Raw genomic sequence first — 16,522 nt, 5'->3', positions numbered from 1 at the left:
TCCAGCTGTCAAGTACAGCGCTTGCTTCCGCTTAATTCGTCAATCAGGCGCGTTTGGCGTTTATCAATACATGTCACGTGATAGTAACCAATAGGATTTCGGGACTTGGGTGTGACGTGGCGCTAAGTTTTGTCGCAGGAATCCGGAAATAGGATTGAGCACCAAGGAAATGCACAGTTTGGGGCTTCTATTGTTTTTCATCGGCTTTGCATTTTCTGCAGACATATCCTCAGAAGAGAGGAATGACAGGCCAATAGTGGGTATGTTTCAGAGCTCCTTATCACGCTATGGAAAGCAGCCTCCTCAGGCGAAGTTGTGTCGGTGGTTGTCGTCATGGCCGGCTTTGTTTGTTTCTGGGCTCCTCTCTGATGTTTCAGAAAGTACATGAATATCTAGCCAGTGGAGTCAGAATATCGTAGTTAAGTAGCTGCTTTAGCATCTCCTAAAAAAGGAACACTTTTATTTAATATTTAATGTAGTGAACGTTTCTGGCCAGCAGGGGAGACCCCCCCCACGCAAATGTACGGTGATAAACATCGCCGCTGGTTACTGAGTGACGTTAAAATGACTTTTCCAACTGTTCAGGAATCTTGGCCCAGGAATACGCGAAACCCAGGCCTTCCAGAAGTTCATATATCGCCGCATCATATGTAAAATTTCTGGAGTCGGCTGGAGCAAGAGTCGTACCTGTGAAGTAAACATAATTGTTTATATATTCCTTAATAGTAAAGTAATTACTGTCAGTGATTACTTGTTGTATAACGTTCAGGTTTTATGTGTTAATTTGTGATTTTACAAAGGTCTACCTGTTGGTATATAACGTTATTCAGAGGATGAGACCTGTCTGCTTTGTTTTTTCTTTGCTACAGGCTAAATCAGACAAAGGAGGAATATGAAACCCTTTTTAACTCCATCAATGGGTATGTCTGCTGTGAGATTAGAATGCTCAGCGGGAGTGCTGGGGCTGTGTGATCCTGCATGTTCATCTCTGTTCAAGCCTCTGGTGGCCTTGTGGTCATGTGACCAAAACACAATGGCAGTTGTACATATAGGTAGATGGTGAGATGTTCTGGGTGGGTATTTCTCACCTCCCAAAATGACCTAATGTATGTACAAAAGGCCAACAGAGGTCTCTTATTTCAAAACGTATGTGCACTCAGGGTGTCTATGGAACATTGTAGAATATATGTAGGATAATTTATGGTAAAATATCTTATTAGTTGTAAATAATCCTTGGATACTGTACCAATGTCCAAAATGCATGTAATAAGCTTATATGTAGCTGCATAGGAGGATGAGAGGGCATGTTGTTCCAAAAATAATGCTGATCCCTTTCCCCATAGAGTTCTTTTTCCTGGAGGTGCTGTCAGCCTCAATGCTTCAGGGTATGCTAAAGCTGCAAAAGTATTCTATGATCTTGCTATAAAGGTTTGTTTTTTTCTTTTATTAGTACTGGTTAATATCACACTTTCTTAAGTCACAAAATGATATGCATGTTTCAATTTTCCAGGCAAATTCCAAAGGTGACTATTTCCCAGTTTGGGGAACATGTTTAGGGTTTGAGGAGCTGGTGTATCTGACCTCTGGGAATTGGTGTCTGTCTTCAACCAACACGACTGCTGTTGCACTTCCTTTAAATTTCACCAAAGGTTTGTGTCACCAAATGCCAGCACACCGACAAGCAGGCAAAGTACCTCAGAAATTAGAGTCGTGTTTATTAAAGAAATGGTGTCCTTGCTTGCATGTCGTCCCAGATGCCATACTGAGCAGGCTGTTCAAGAACTTTCCAGAAGATGTCCTCCGTGCTCTTTCCACAGAACCCATAACTGAAAATTCTCATAAATGGAGTCTGACTCTTAAGGTACAGTAATTTATATGATACTTTCAGGGTTTGCTGTGGAGTTGCAGACCTAGGAGATCTTATTTACAAAATGTTGGAGCTGCTGTTAGGGTTTCAGGAAAGCTTTCCTGCTAATAGAATCACCTGGGAACAAGATCTGAAGTTGGATCTGTTGTAGACTATGCACCTAAGTGGATGATTGGGCTGGGGTGTGATTTGTGCATATTTCATTCATTTTTCTGATGACTGAAAGGTTTGGTCCACAATCTGTTGTAGACTTTCAACAGGAGTAAATCACTGAAGAACTTCTACAGTGTTTTGAGCACTAATAATGACGGGAAAGTGGAGTTTGTGTCAACCATAGAAGGTAGGCCGTCTTTTTCCTCTAACTTGCTGTTTTATATTTGGTTTATTTGTGAAGGTACAGAGTGCTGAATACTGCATGTTCCATCTAAGTTTAGTTTTGATCAGAATGAAACTGAGTGTAGAAAGCATGGATATCTAGGCTTTGAGGATCTTCTCCAGCATAGGAAAGCATTTCAAATTATAGGGACACAACTTAAAAATTTACATATAAAAATCTGTTTATTGGGGGGGGGGTGGGGTGAATGAAGTCAATTTGATATCATAGGGTACACATCCATTCTGGCCCCCGCCCTTCCAGTGCCCCTGTCTGTTTTATGCTCCCTGAACTAGGGCTGGGCAATTAATCAAATTTTAATTTCAATTACAGTTTTTGCTTACAAGTCATTCAAAACACAATAATTGCGATAAAACGATTATTTTGCTGCCTTGTATTTTTCGATGATGCTCCTGTTTTGTCTTGTTATAAACCCAGCTCACGCCTTTCCTCTCCCTTTTTATTTGTTTCTCAGTTGAATTGAGTTCAAGGAAGTCCACTGTTAAATAGTCTAGTTGTTTTTTTTTAAGTCAACGAGTGATCATGTTAATCGTGATTATTGACCAAAATAATCCTTTTTGTATGATTTTTTTTTCTGTAATTGAACAGCCCTAGTCTGAACACCAAAGTTGTGCGTGGCATTAATGTCAAGCTTTGGGGAATCATAGTTCATTAACCCTCCCCCATGGCTGAAAATCATGTCAATATTAAAAATTCCTCACTTAGCCAATGTTGTACATTATATGAGTATATTGAAATTGTGACTTTTCATATTTGGGGTGTAAAAAAAGTCGTCATACTGCAAGAGTCAGCAGTGGACTGGCTGTGTTAGCGATCTTCAGCTGTTAAGGATGCCTCCCCTGATGCCTGGGGTGCGATGCTTCCTCCACAGCAAAGGATTACCCAATTTACGGGACCCAGTGGCATCCGGAGAAGAATGCTTTTGAGTGGACGAGACCTTACATCCCGCACTCGCCTTCGGCCGTGAAGGCAGCCTTTTTCATGGCTGACTTTTTCGTGAACGAAGGTAAGTTTTTAATGGAGGAGAGGAAGTCGTTCGCAGGATTACAGCTAAGGCTGCATGCGCAGGGAGGATGAAAAAGATGAAGAAATGCGATATATAAGATGCAGTTGATGCATCTCCTGCAATGTGAGCAGAGGGTGCAGTACCTGGGAGGGGGAATCGCTGTAGATTTGTCTCAGTAACTTCATACCATAGAGCCAAGTCGTCTAGTTGTGATAACATCGATTGCTTTGGACTCTATTTTCTCTCTTACCTGTATATTCCACTCAGTTGTACTCTGACATGAATAATTTGTCATTTTCAGCCAGAAAGAACTTTCATCGATTTGCAAATGCCAAAGACGAATCGAAGGCCCTCATCTATAACTACAAGCCAGTCTACATGAGTAGTTTGTCTAAAACTTCTGCATTTGAACAGATATATTTTTTTTAGTTGGAGGATTGTGCTGAAACTCAGGGAAAGAATGATTCAGGTTTAAAATTCTGGTGCCAGTATGAATATTTGCGAATGTGAATGTTGTTAAAATACACATTATATTTTCTTTGTCATGCTTTATAGGGGCTTACACACACATTAATTTACATTTACAGGATTTGGCAGATGCCCTTAGCCAGAGCGACTTACATAATTTGTAATTTGTAGCAATCGATCAGCAAATTACTGATTCCCCCCCCGCGCTTGTTTTTGGTGACATCGTTCCACCTGTGATTTGAACATTCAGCATTCTGGGCCCAAACCAGGCAGGGCGAACTTCACACATCTGTCTGGAAATTTAGGGCACAATGTTCCTATGTTTGCTTAAGACCCATTTGTTTTGCTCATGATAACAGGTGTGCTGTGTTTTCTGTAATAAATAAATAACGGTGACCTGGGTAATTATAAGAGTTTTATTGCACTAGCGGCACCATATGCATAAAGGATTTGTTGGTATGTGGTTCGAATTGACAAGCAATCTGAACTTCGCAAGAGCACTTTAGTTCTTTTTGATGAAAATTACAGCTTTTTAACTCTGCATGTACGCGATTAATAAAAGAAAATGATAAAAACATGTCTGAGTGTCGACCTTTGTCCTCATAAAAGCGGTGACCATTTGTGATTCCAGGACCAGGTTAGTCTGTGTCGTTGATCTATTTCTCAGAAAGTCAAATTTCTCTGCACTTGTGTGTTTGGATGGGTTAAAGCAGTAACCTATTTTAAACTTGTTGCAGGTGTTGAGATGCTTTTTCAAAACCAGGACACACAGAATAATGAGCTGTCAGTTAAACGAATGCGGCAGACAAAAAAAAAAAACAATAACGGAACAAAATTCGAAACTCTTGTGAGCTACTCCAATGTACAATTTTATTAATAACTGACAAGGTATCTCCTGTTAGACCATTTTTTACATGGTACGACAAGAAAGGAATCCATGTTTGCATGAATGTGATTTTTTTTTCTTTTTTACACAAGGTAAAAATTAAATGTGCAAAAATGTCTGAAGTCCTACAGAAGACATAACAGAGTAAACCAGCCACACACCACTGGAAATGGTTTATCAAAAAGAAAGGAAAATATTTATTGCGATTCGTATTGGCTTGGCAGTCATAAAGAAGACAGTGGGTGAAGTCATTTGTGGCTTCAAGACTTAAAAACGAAACAGACATTTGCCAAAAGCCACGCCTGCCTACTGGACTTCCTGCAAGAAGCCCTAAGAAGTGGATCTTCTACACGAGAACGAATGAACTCTCTTCATGTCCTGTTTGGGGTCTTGTGCGCTCAATGGCACGGACGTTTAGAAGAAAACATTAGCATGTCCTCAAGACCCTGTACTGGATGAGTGGTGCAGGGATGGATGGAATGTGTGGCTTGTATACACTTCCATACTCTCATGATGGGCAAGCTCTTAGAAAACACATTTACACGAAAATCACAAAAACAAGTCCATGCATGTACCCGGTAATACTTTACTTACATCAAAAACAGTTGTACAAACTCTATGCCTAAATGAAACATTATATTCTACGTCCCGCTCGTTATCTACGTCACTGCAATGGAATAAAAAACTATGCTCACTGACCACAGATTAGAAAGCTACACTCACCATTTCTCTCTGTCTCTTCCGAGTGTAGCGTAAGCGTCTTTTGTCATTTTTGTTTGCTGCATATGTCAGGTAAAGCCCGTCTTAGCTCTGGTTATACCTGAATAACAAAGACAGCAGATGAACCAGCAGGTGGCGCTCCAACGAAACCTTTCTCTTATTTTATCTGGACGCACAATTGAATCCTCATGCTCTGGGATCACTTCACTGACTTCTATTCTTCTTGAGAGCAAAGTAAAGTCCAGTGCTGGGCAGTTCTGACCATCTCCATCTGCCCAAAATTCACTTTTGAAACACAAACGTATGTATGTTAAATATATTAAAGGGGATTAATTCCCTCTGACCTCTGAAGTGTAACACAAAGCAAGTAGAGATGAAAGGCACTGTTTCAAATGTCACAGAACGCATGGATTTAATACTGGTATCTGGTATAAAAATGGTACCTGTACTATATAACCTTCCATAGCTACCTATCCAGAAGTCTACTGAGACACTAACAAATCTACTGTACAAAACTGGATGTAATGAATATGATTTCTATGTAAGGTCCATCCAGTCTCATGATGGAATCCATGGCATTTATCATCCTTATTCATGGTTTATTCAGAGTATAGCAAAAAAACCGAAGTTCCATTTTAGAACAGCACATGAAGATGCATCTGGAAAAAATGTGTGTGATAAAGACCCAAACCTCAGTAGGTATATAAATACCACATAAGAACGGGGCATGATGAGATAAGGAGACTTGAACTAATATCTTGAACGTTGTCTACCAAAAGTCATGAGACAACCCTCTGAATGCTGCAAAATTGCTTTAACTATAGAATATGCAATTTTTGTTTTTTTGTAGAAATTAGCTTTGGAAGCACAGAGATCCAACACGAGCCTTGCAGACCATCTTTGGGATGAACTGGAACACAGATTTAGCCCAATGCCAAGACTGCCTCCTGCTGGTGGAGCTTTGTAAAGCTTCGAGGAGTAGCAGAGTGGAACAAAGCAGGAACAGCCAACCTGAAATGAGCAGACCAGCGCGCTCAGCATTCTTCATACGGCTCCTCACAGCTCATGGCTTTTGGTAGGATTTATTCAGCAGATGCACAACAGAACTGTTAATATGGGGTTTGTATAGAGGTAACTGAATATGGCAGACAGTACCTCAGGAAACCTTAAACATCACATTTGTTACTTATTTGGCAGATGCTTTTGTTCAGGGAGCAGGCTCAGATAGAGACGATGTTCTCTGAGCTATTGGGGTCGCGGGCCTTGCTCGAGGGTCCAGTGGTGATGCCTTCCGGTCCCGGACACGCAGCCCTAACCCACAGAGCCACACACCGCCCCCAAAACAAAAATCCTACAAAAACACTTATAGAATCATCTGCAGTTATTGATCACTGTGCAGGAGAAAGGCATATTTTTCATTAAATGTCATGAAATATATTGCTAAAAGTGCCCAACCTGATTATTGGGAAATAAAACCACATGACAGTAACTGAAGACAGCCTGGTGCACAGAGTTAGGGTTTCATGCTCTGAAATGTATTTGATATATAAATAAAAGATTTAGCCGAGTATTTCGTATTGATCAATTTGGTCAGAGGTTAGTGGAGTGGGGGGATCCATCCACAGCCGCTCTCTCGCTGGCACAGACATCCGTCCATGTGGCACATGGCATTCTTAAGGGGGGGGGGGATCTCCTTCCATTTTGGCATCTCCAGTTACGTCAGTCGCAGCTCCTCATTTAATTCGATCTACAAGGGATGAAGTGAATGTTAACAAGAATCACTTTAACCCTAACACCTGTGCCCAGTCTGGAAGTAAATAACATGCTCATCCAACAGGATGAACAATGACAAGCACTGTGGTACCTTGGGTGACTGAATCACAAGTGGACAGTGTTAGATACAAGTGTAAACGACCATCAATATGCATTGTGACTTGATCGCTCACACCAGAGGTGGTCTGGGACACATTTGACCACATGCAGTTATCTTTTGTAGTGTAAGTGCTAATGCGTCCTGATCTGTCCCCGACAAGGAGGTCACAATAGCCGTGCAGGGGGTAGTAATGAAATCTGAACACAAGTGATCAGATAGGCGCTGGTGTAATTAGTGATGTGTCTCAGCTGGCCACTTGTGATCCAATCACTCAAGATGCATTTTAAAACCAAGTGTGAATCAGGCCTTAGAATTAAAACACTTATATAACATGGCTGTAGCATTATGACACCTAGTGACTGCAAGTAGGGAAACGGCACTGAAGATATGACACGCAGTCACTGGGAAATCACTGGGATCTGAGAACAAAGCTGAAATGAAAAGATCTTCTAAAGATTCGCTCCAGGATGTTTCTTCATCTGGTACACAACTGAAAGGGTGTTGCAGCATGCAGCACACAAAACAAAGTCTCACTGCGTTCCTTAGCCAGACTTAAGCGACTTCGACCTAAGAAAATGTCACAGGCGTCTATGACAAACAGTGAAGATGCAGTGCAGGATTATTGCTACCAAGCCTTAGAGATGAGCTGTTAATTGCATGTGCAGAAAAACAGACCATGAGATACGTGTTGTGAGAAGCTGACCTGATTTTCTGTTCGTGGAAAATCTAATTTCGTTATGAATAAAATTCACAAATTGAATTTCACTCAATTTACAAGTGGTCAAAAGTGAATGAGAGTCAAGTCAAATGAACTATATTGATTTTTTATCGCAAGCAGTGAAAAAAAATTGGATCATCACTGCACCAAGAGTATTTTATTTAAACGCTGTGTAAGAGATTAATACCTTGGTTGAATGTATTGTAAACATGTACTTAAATGTAAAAAGAAAGAAATTATTTTTTTGTTAAATTTCACAATTATGATGATGATAAACAAAAGGGCGTGAGTGTATTTCTGCTGACGCTGATTCTACTTGTTATATCTCTATCATAATATGAATATTCATACAGGGCTTCAGGGCTGTATGCAGGGGAAGGGGCATGAAGGGCACAGTGCCAGCATGGGTTTGGACTTTGAAGGCTACTTCAGTGAACATGAGATGTTTTATGCGCAGGTCCTTCCACGGATCACACTTCCAGCCGGCCGTTTTCTCATGACCTCAGGTTAAATCCTTCGCCATTAACATGATAAATACTGTACAGAGGTCCCCCCCCCCATGGAACCACAGAACCACTAAGCACTGTTAACACTTCCCACCAAGAAGGAGCTGGCAGCCTGAGGTTTGCTGGTAGACAGACAGTCATTAGCTGAAACTGCTGTAACTGTTGTACCTACCCCGTGAAGTATAGCATTAGTCCTTAGCAGTTAGGAAGAGTGCTGCCCATTCCCCCCCCCCCCCCCCCCGTTATCGGACCACTTCCTCAGAGATAAGCAGGCAGCAGCAAACTCAACTGTGGCAAACCGTAAGCTGAAAAATGCCATTTCCTTTATTTACTGATACATAGGCTTTAATTGCGCTGGGGAACTTTTCTGAGGAGACAGCCAGTAGGTTTAAGTATCGAGTCCCTCTATGAGTGTGACTGAAACCACAACACGACCAGCGATCGAGATCCGCTGCAAAAAAAAATAGGAGATTCAAAGTAAAATAGCTTCATTTCATTGTGGTTCTTCATTTTTATGTAAATAATATTTAAATTTCTGTTATATGCTGTTTGATATTCCAAGGCACTGAATAAGTTGATGGGTATCTGGAATAAATACTTTGTAAGTTTTCAAGGCGAGGCAAGTTTATTTATATAGCGCAATTCAGATGCAAGGCAAGTGCTTTACAAAGGCAGTTCTATACGAAATGCTTCCCTAAATAGCTGTAAAACTACACCACTCGAACATCTAAGCTGTGTTTATGGACGACCAAAGTTACTGAAGATCCACTTTTGTCCTTCCAGCTCTCTAAGGCTGTGAAGTCATTTATCTTTCCTGCACTGACTTCGGGGTGAAACCACAGTGCAGGTCACTTACAACCACGCTGAGAAGGATCCTGACATTGGGTCGTCCTTGGTCTTCAATTATTTATGGTCCTGACCGAGCACGTGCACGAAAGCTACCAGCCAAGCTCACGCAACACGAGTTACTGCTCCGATGTGACATCAAGCCCACCCCCCACCCCAGCTCAGCACCATTACTTTGGAAAGCTGCCAAAACATGCACTGTTTCTAAAACCCAGAGCCCATTAAAATGTGTTTCAAGTCTCTATATATACAGACACACAATCTACAAAAACTGTATGCCTGCACCCATCACTGGAGTAGATACCAGACATGCAGTGATGGTGCTTCTTTGTTCTGGGGATGATCCGGAAATATACATACACCATATCGACAGAAGTATTGGGACACACTTCTTAATCATTCAATCCAGGCATTTCATTCAGACCAATTGCACCCAGCCATGCAGTCAGGTTTACAAACATTTGTGAAATAATGAGTCGTTCTGAAGAGCTCAGTGATTTCAAGCGTGGTCCTGTCATAGGATGCCACCTTAGCAATAAATCAGTCTGTGACTTTTTTTTTTCCCTGCTAGATATTCCACGGGGAACTGTAAGTGGTGTTACTGCAAAGTGGAAGCGTATAGGAACAGAAACTCAGCCATCATGAGGCAGACCATGTAAAGTAACAGAGCGGGTTCATCGAGTGCTACAGCGCATAGTGTGTGAAAGTCAACAACAGTCTATTGACTCAAAAACTGCAGAGTTCCGAACTTCCTCTGGCATTAACTCCAATATAAAAACTGAGTGCTGTGAGCTTCATGGAATGGGCTTCCATGGTCGAGCGGCTGCATGCAGGCCTCACATCACCAAGCTGAATGCCAATCGTCAGATGGAGTGGTATAAAGCATGCCACCACTGAACTCTGGTTTAGTATTCTGTGGAGTGACGAATCACACTTCTATGCTTCCAACTTTGTGGGAACAGTTTCGGGACCCCACAGTTTTGGGGCTTTGCGCCCCAGTGCACAAAGAAAGGTCCATCAAGACATGGTTGGGTGAGTTTGATGTGGAAGAACCTGACTGGCCCACACAGAGCCCTGACCTTTGGGATGAACTAGAAAAGAGATTGTGAGCCAGGCCTTCATGTCCAACATCAGTGGCTGACCTCACAAATGCTTTTCTGGATGAATGGGCAAAAATTCCCACAGACACTCCAAAATCTTGAGGAAAGCCTTCCTGGAAGAGTGGCAACTGTTATAGCTGCATAGGGGGGACCAACTCCATATTGATGCCCATGGATTTAGAATGGGATGCCATATATAGGTTCCCGTAGGTATAACGGCCAGAACTGTCCCAATACTTTTGTCCACATAGTGTATGTATATTTATTTACCAGACACTTTTATCCAAAGTGACACAAAATTGCAAAAAGAAGCACAGTCAACCAGTCCCTAGAGCAATTTGTGGTTAAGGGCCTCGGTCAGAGGCCTAACAGTGACATCACTCTGCGGACCCAGGGATTTGAACCAACAATCTTCTGATCAAAGTCATAGCATCCCAATCTTCTGACCAACACATTATAATTTAGTGTGAGCCGTTTGCATTTATTTGGAATGGTCCCATAATTTTGCATGACAGTAAAAAAGAAGAGTTCAGATACACTGACAAAACTCAGCACTGCATGTTACACACTGTGAAACAACAGGGCAGCACTATGAGTGAGATGTTTGAAGAAATCCACACTAAAGCATCTAGATCTTCAGACCAGTGACAGATGCAGTTCATTTATGCCGCCATGTAACACCCATGTTCTCTATGCGATGATGCAGAATGACAGCTGACCATCAATGTAAAAGGCACATTGCAGATGGCAGTAACTAAGAACGTTAGTCTGCCACATCTTTGCTGGATGTTTAAAACCCTGCAGAGCAGGACGTGGCTATAAACAGCAATCGATTTCACATAGACACCAGGTGGATCGTCAAAGAAGAAGATCAGATTAAAATATATTTAAACCTTTGAACACACATCCTACTTTGTGTTGTTCTGCCTACATTTAATCCATCCACCTGTCTTATAACCACTTACCCAGGTCAGTATGTTTTAATAAAAGATTCTATTGAATATTTAGAGATGCAGTTTTCAGAAATACAGTGTGCAGTACAGGAAGCACAAGGCGTATGGCAGGGGACAGTCCAGATCTGATTTTCTTAATTCGGTCCCCAGGGACTCACAGCCCCTTACTGGCAGCCAGGTGGGAGCATAAACATGGACCGTCTGTGGGTTCCTGCGAAGCGGATTGGGAAACACTGGTCTGGATAGAACAGCGAACTACAGCAAATCACCTAAAGGAAAGCTGCTCACACACAGCGAGAGCACGGACATGCAAAAGGCCCGAGTAAAGAATGATTCCCTCAAGCCCAGTTAATAACTCACTGAGGTTCCCATTAAAAATGTTAAAACATTCACACCATATAATCAAGTCTAAAATTTTCAATTATAACATTCTATACATAATCCCTTTAATATACAGCACATTTTCTCTGCTGGAGGGAAAAAACTGTGTCTGTTTCTAATGGGGACTGATTAAAATAGAGGCTCCTCAGTCAGGGCTTCCTTAAGAGCTGTGAGGAGGAATTTAACCGAAGGACCTGGGAGTAAAACTTTCATTAATGGCATCTTTTCTTCGGGCAAGGTTACCTGTTTTCCCTGCAACAGATTCCGGAAGGTTCACATATGTCAGACATCCAGAAAAGCAGATGAGTCTGAGGCATAAGGAAGTCTGAGAGGAAGGGGTGCATATAGGGGTGGGGCTACAGGAGCACTGGCCCCAGCTGTAAGCTGATTGGCCCCTGGAGTGCCCTCGCCCCTGTCACTCATTGATTCATTGACGACAAAGGCCAGTAATATTAAGACCAAAAATTCCTGATACAGTGGATCCCAACTTTATGTAGTTTTAAAAGACAGATTAAGAATAATGTTTTACATCCACAAATACACTTTTCTTTAATTCATGCTTCTAGAATGCAACTCTGGCTTTGTGTTTTTCCATTTGTACCCTGGATAATAAATACAATTTTCTTTATTTCGGATTTAAATCAGGGCCTCCTGACCTGCCTTTCATTCTGAGGTCAGGTACTGTATGACAACTGATGAGTTTTCCCTGCACGCATCTTCACAAAACTGTTCATTAATGCCCCAATTAAGGACCCAAATAGGAGTCCCCTCTTGGCCTGTGCAAGGTGGCATGCAGGTCCTAAGCACCCGGATCAGATGTAGCCAGTTGGTCTACGCTTTATCCAGTGACATGGTATCTACACCATGTTGGATGGACGAACACGAGTGTCTGTTTTCTGTCGGAGTGTCACTGGATTATTTGAGCAGGACTGGAATTGTTTGGAATGACGTAATATTCCAAAATATATGGTAAAATCTGCAAAATGTATAGAAGCGATACAGAGCATAGATCACATTGTATTTCTGTGTAAGTTTCGTAAGCCCCACAAACAAACCACCGCAAACAAGATCAGGCCAGACTGCCGTAGCATCTGACACATCTGAAAGTAATCAGGGCGCAAAGCTTTAATATCAGATTTTCCACTTAACCTGCATATCAATTACTCAGAAGAGCATATTTATTTTGTCAATACAGCATTTTGTCAGCTGCTACCTTTAACCTGACGCTGGTTGCAACTGGGTTATGACCGACACTAACTGACCCTTGTTTGCCCGTGACTTTGCATGACCCTCGTTTGTACGTGACTTGGTTTGCCCCTTGTTTGCCTGTGACTAAACATGACCCCCATTTGCCCGTGACTTGGTGTGACCCTCCTTTGTTGGCAACCCTTGCTTGCCCTTCTTGTCGTGACTCTTGTTTGCCCACGATTTGCTGTGACCCTGGTTTGCCCGTGACTTAGCATGACACTTCATTAGTCATGACCTGGTGTGACCCTTGATCACAGGTGACGTGGTGTTACCCTTGTTTGCCTGTGACTAAACATGACCCCCATCTGCTTGTGACTTGGCGTGACCCTCATTCGCCGTCTCCTGCTGTCATAGTGCTGTTACCAGTACCACTCCCATAGAGACAATCATGGCAAATAGCAAAAAAAAAAAACAGAATACCATCTTTAAGTACAGGACACACTAATGGGGCAGCCATTGAGAAAGCCAGTACTGATCAAGCACTTTTTGCCAGGGGCAGGAATGTTCATGATACTGAGATGAGATGTTGGTGTTGAATGTTGAGGTGTCCCAGGCATGAGGATGGGTGGCGACTGAAGGGATGGGGTTACCACACAGCCAGAGAGGAAGCCTCACCCTGGAGATCTCCAGAGACGGGAGCAGATGGGAGCAGGTCAGTACTTACAACTGTCCTCTTCCTCCGAGAAGATGCTGATCACATAGCAGGCATAGACAAAGCCCACCAGCTGTGAGAGGAGACATACAGACAACAAAGGCATCAGAGAGGGGCTTTCCGAGTATCTCGGAGGCAGAAATAACAGAGAGTAATAAACCGCATTGTTATTTGGTGCATTCAGATCATCATTTTTACACACGAGAACCTATATTACCATCTCCCCCCCCCCCCCCAACCAGGTGTGTAGTGGCTTGTTGCCAATTACTGAGAAGGTTGAAAGGAAGGCCGATCTCACAATTCAAATTTATAAAATCGGGAGAATGTGTTCATCGCTAGAGTTGATGGAAGCCTGCAGCAGAGACATGTGACATGAAAACACGTTAGTTCTTCCAGGCGAGTCCTGGAAAAGGGGTGTGCTGCTGACACTGGCCGCGTAGCCTGGGGCAGACACTCCGGGGTGGGGGCAACGGCCTCCAGCGCGGACACCGCCGGGTTCAAATGCGGGAGGAGCTCCTCCCGATAAGCAGCAGGGCAGACAGCGGAGAGGGAGACGGCCCCTAAGGAGACCTCTACCATCAGCTCGTCCTCCGGTCTCTGATCTCTCCGCTTCTTCCTTTTCTTCCTGCCGGTTGTTGTATGCAGAGGTCGAGGTGTTTCGGGGAGGTCGGATGTCTGACTGTTGAGCGGCACCAGCTGACCCCCCCCACCTCCGTCACCCTCCGTTTTAGCTGCCGGAGATTCTCGTGCACCTCGGTTACCAGGTGCTCCTTTCCGGGCGGGGACACATCCCCTGCAGGTTATCAATTTCCAAACAGCAGAAGTCAAATGTATTTTCATCCAATGGCAAGGATGGGGAGTATTATGATTGTCTCGGGGAACACATGCAGAGCTCTTGCAAAAGCATCGGCAGTAAACTGTAGATCAATCTGCTAACCATACTCATTGCCTAATCTATATATCTGGCAAATATCTAGTCATTTTCTAAAATAACGTTTACTGGATAAATTCTACTGGGAACTCTCTCTTATGTCATTCAGACCTATGGAAAATTAAAAAAAAAAAAAATGTTACATACTGCTGGAATCGTGAGTTTGAATAAGACCATTATCTCCCTGTAACACAGGATCAGGCACAGCTGAGATACGCATGTCAGCTCCACCTTAACATCCATCTCACCTACATCCTGGTATCATCACCTCCCTCAAACCTCCTTCAAAGGCCAGCATCCAACTTAAAACCTCACCTGGGGTGCAGAGACGGTGGCCATTGGCACAGCAGGAAATGGACTGCAGACAAACCGTGAGACCATTCAATATGAAAGAGGCCACATCTTCATGGAGAGCCACTATATGGACATCTACCGCATGTGAAATGAATCAGTAACTGAAGCACTGACCTTATGACATTTTTTGTGGAATCAGCTGTTTAGAACTCATTGTAATGGGCCACATTTGACACATGCAGCCACACGAAATGTATGAAACCGTCACTGGCAAGAAAAACCAACAGCTGGAAGTCATGAGTCAACAGAACATTGTCCACAATCCACTAAGAAGACTATTTACATGTGTTCCTATAAGAACATCTGTCTGTTCCTGCAAACTATTCTTCTCACCAATTAAGCAATTATCCAGATCCCTTTGGGAGCTCAGAAGGCTCTGCATCTCCATACATTGTCTCCTTATGAAACGTTGCAAGATCTCCATCAGATGCAGTGGAACTTGGCTGTAAACCCCGGCGATGTAGTAAATTCTGGTGAGAGCCAAGCCGGGTCCTTGCGATGCCTGTGGCTGTTTGCAACCCCAGCCTGTGATAAATCTCCCAGCAGCCTCTCTGCCGGTATAAATGATGCATGAGCAACATCACCAGCTGAGGTGAGAAAGAGTGTCACGCCAGCGCTTCATAAAATTACTGCTGGGACTTCATGGGTAGGAAGGCGGAGCTTTTGAAGTTAAGAGAATACAGGTAAACATACAGTAGACAAACAAGAAATAAAATATGCCACCTATTTGGGCAACGTGTGATTAAGGAACGTAGGGCTAGTTGGCATTACCTGTGGTATTCCAGTCTATTCGCAGAGGTTTAATGGCTGCATCATCTGGCATTTTAGTTTATAATGATAGTAGCGTGCGTGCTCCACAATACACTGGGATCCAGTCTGAAGCCCTGTGCTTCCTGGAATGGGCTCCAGCCCACTGTAACCTTATAGGGCTCAACCAATCACTCACCCCAATTTCACAAGGTTTCGACAGTATTAAGTACGTCTATCGCATCTATGGACAGCCCCCAATTTCAGTTAAAATGTACAGCGATCAGAGCACTGAAATGGGCCTGAACCGTCAACCCACACATGTTCATTTTCTGTCCAGAAACATACCGATGGCTAGTATACATGGCTAGACTTTGCTGCGAAGAAATGGCACACAATAGATATTAGACATTACAGAATGTTGCCCTCTGACAGCCTCTTCTATTACTATGCAGTCATTGTCCATCCCATCTGCGTCCACTTGGATTTCTACACTTTGAGGGGCCGCCACCACCAACCACGGCATGAACATGAGTGCTGGCTGGGTGGCCGCTTTCCTATGGTGGAATGGACATTGACTGAAGAAATGAGAGGAGATTGAGCAGAAGGGTGCGTTCTGGAAGAGATTAGAGGCCGCTGTGTTTGATTAAATCCCCAATGGGAAGAAAAGGCTGCCTGCACAGATTCAAACTGACAGCCAATCTGCTTGTGCCTAATGAGCACGTCTCCAAACAGCAGGGGCACAGACGGTGTGTCCTGCAGACACCCCCAGTAAGGCGGTAAGATAGGAAGAGGTTAGATATGAGAAGTCACGCAGGCACACAGACAGAGAAACAGGTAGACAGAGAGACAGGCAGAGAGACAGACAGGCA

At 43.2% G+C, this 16,522-nt stretch overlaps 2 protein-coding genes across 2 annotated transcripts in view; one reads left to right on the top strand and one right to left on the bottom strand.

Annotated features, from left to right (window-relative positions):
• Window positions 1–64: 64 nt before the first annotated feature.
• ggh (gamma-glutamyl hydrolase (conjugase, folylpolygammaglutamyl hydrolase)) lies at window positions 65–4,312 on the top strand. Its single transcript, XM_048976992.1, has 9 exons — window positions 65–260; window positions 586–694; window positions 870–920; window positions 1,344–1,428; window positions 1,511–1,649; window positions 1,755–1,861; window positions 2,117–2,207; window positions 3,133–3,267; window positions 3,569–4,312. The coding sequence occupies exons 1-9, from the start codon at window positions 170–172 to the stop codon at window positions 3,694–3,696; spliced, it is 936 nt and encodes a 311-aa protein (XP_048832949.1). The 5' UTR covers window positions 65–169; the 3' UTR covers window positions 3,697–4,312.
• A 276-nt stretch (window positions 4,313–4,588) lies between these two features.
• LOC125709015 (sodium/potassium-transporting ATPase subunit beta-1-interacting protein 3) overlaps window positions 4,589–16,522 on the bottom strand; it is a 66,274-nt gene continuing 54,340 nt past the window's right edge. The window contains exons 5-6 of the mRNA XM_048976993.1: window positions 13,582–13,691; window positions 4,589–7,088 (exon numbers count right to left, since the gene is read on the bottom strand). Coding sequence (XP_048832950.1) covers window positions 13,620–13,691 — 72 coding nt within the window. The 3' untranslated portion in view covers window positions 4,589–7,088; window positions 13,582–13,619. The remainder of the gene's footprint in view (window positions 7,089–13,581; window positions 13,692–16,522) is intronic.

This window comes from Brienomyrus brachyistius, chromosome 15, assembly GCF_023856365.1.
Source record: "Brienomyrus brachyistius isolate T26 chromosome 15, BBRACH_0.4, whole genome shotgun sequence".
NCBI lineage: Eukaryota > Metazoa > Chordata > Actinopteri > Osteoglossiformes > Mormyridae > Brienomyrus > Brienomyrus brachyistius.
Note: the sequence above shows the minus strand (reverse complement) of the source record. Positions and strands in the feature narration are given on the sequence as shown.

Bases quoted from the DNA above. Each gene is read 5' to 3' on its own strand.
- ggh (XM_048976992.1), top strand. From the start codon at position 170: ATGCACAGTTTGGGGCTTCTATTGTTTTTCATCGGCTTTGCATTTTCT. The intron at 261-585 runs GTATGTTTCAGA...CCAACTGTTCAG, and splicing joins GAATGACAGGCCAATAGTGG to GAATCTTGGCCCAGGAATAC. The intron at 1,429-1,510 runs GTTTGTTTTTTT...TCAATTTTCCAG, and splicing joins TCTATGATCTTGCTATAAAG to GCAAATTCCAAAGGTGACTA.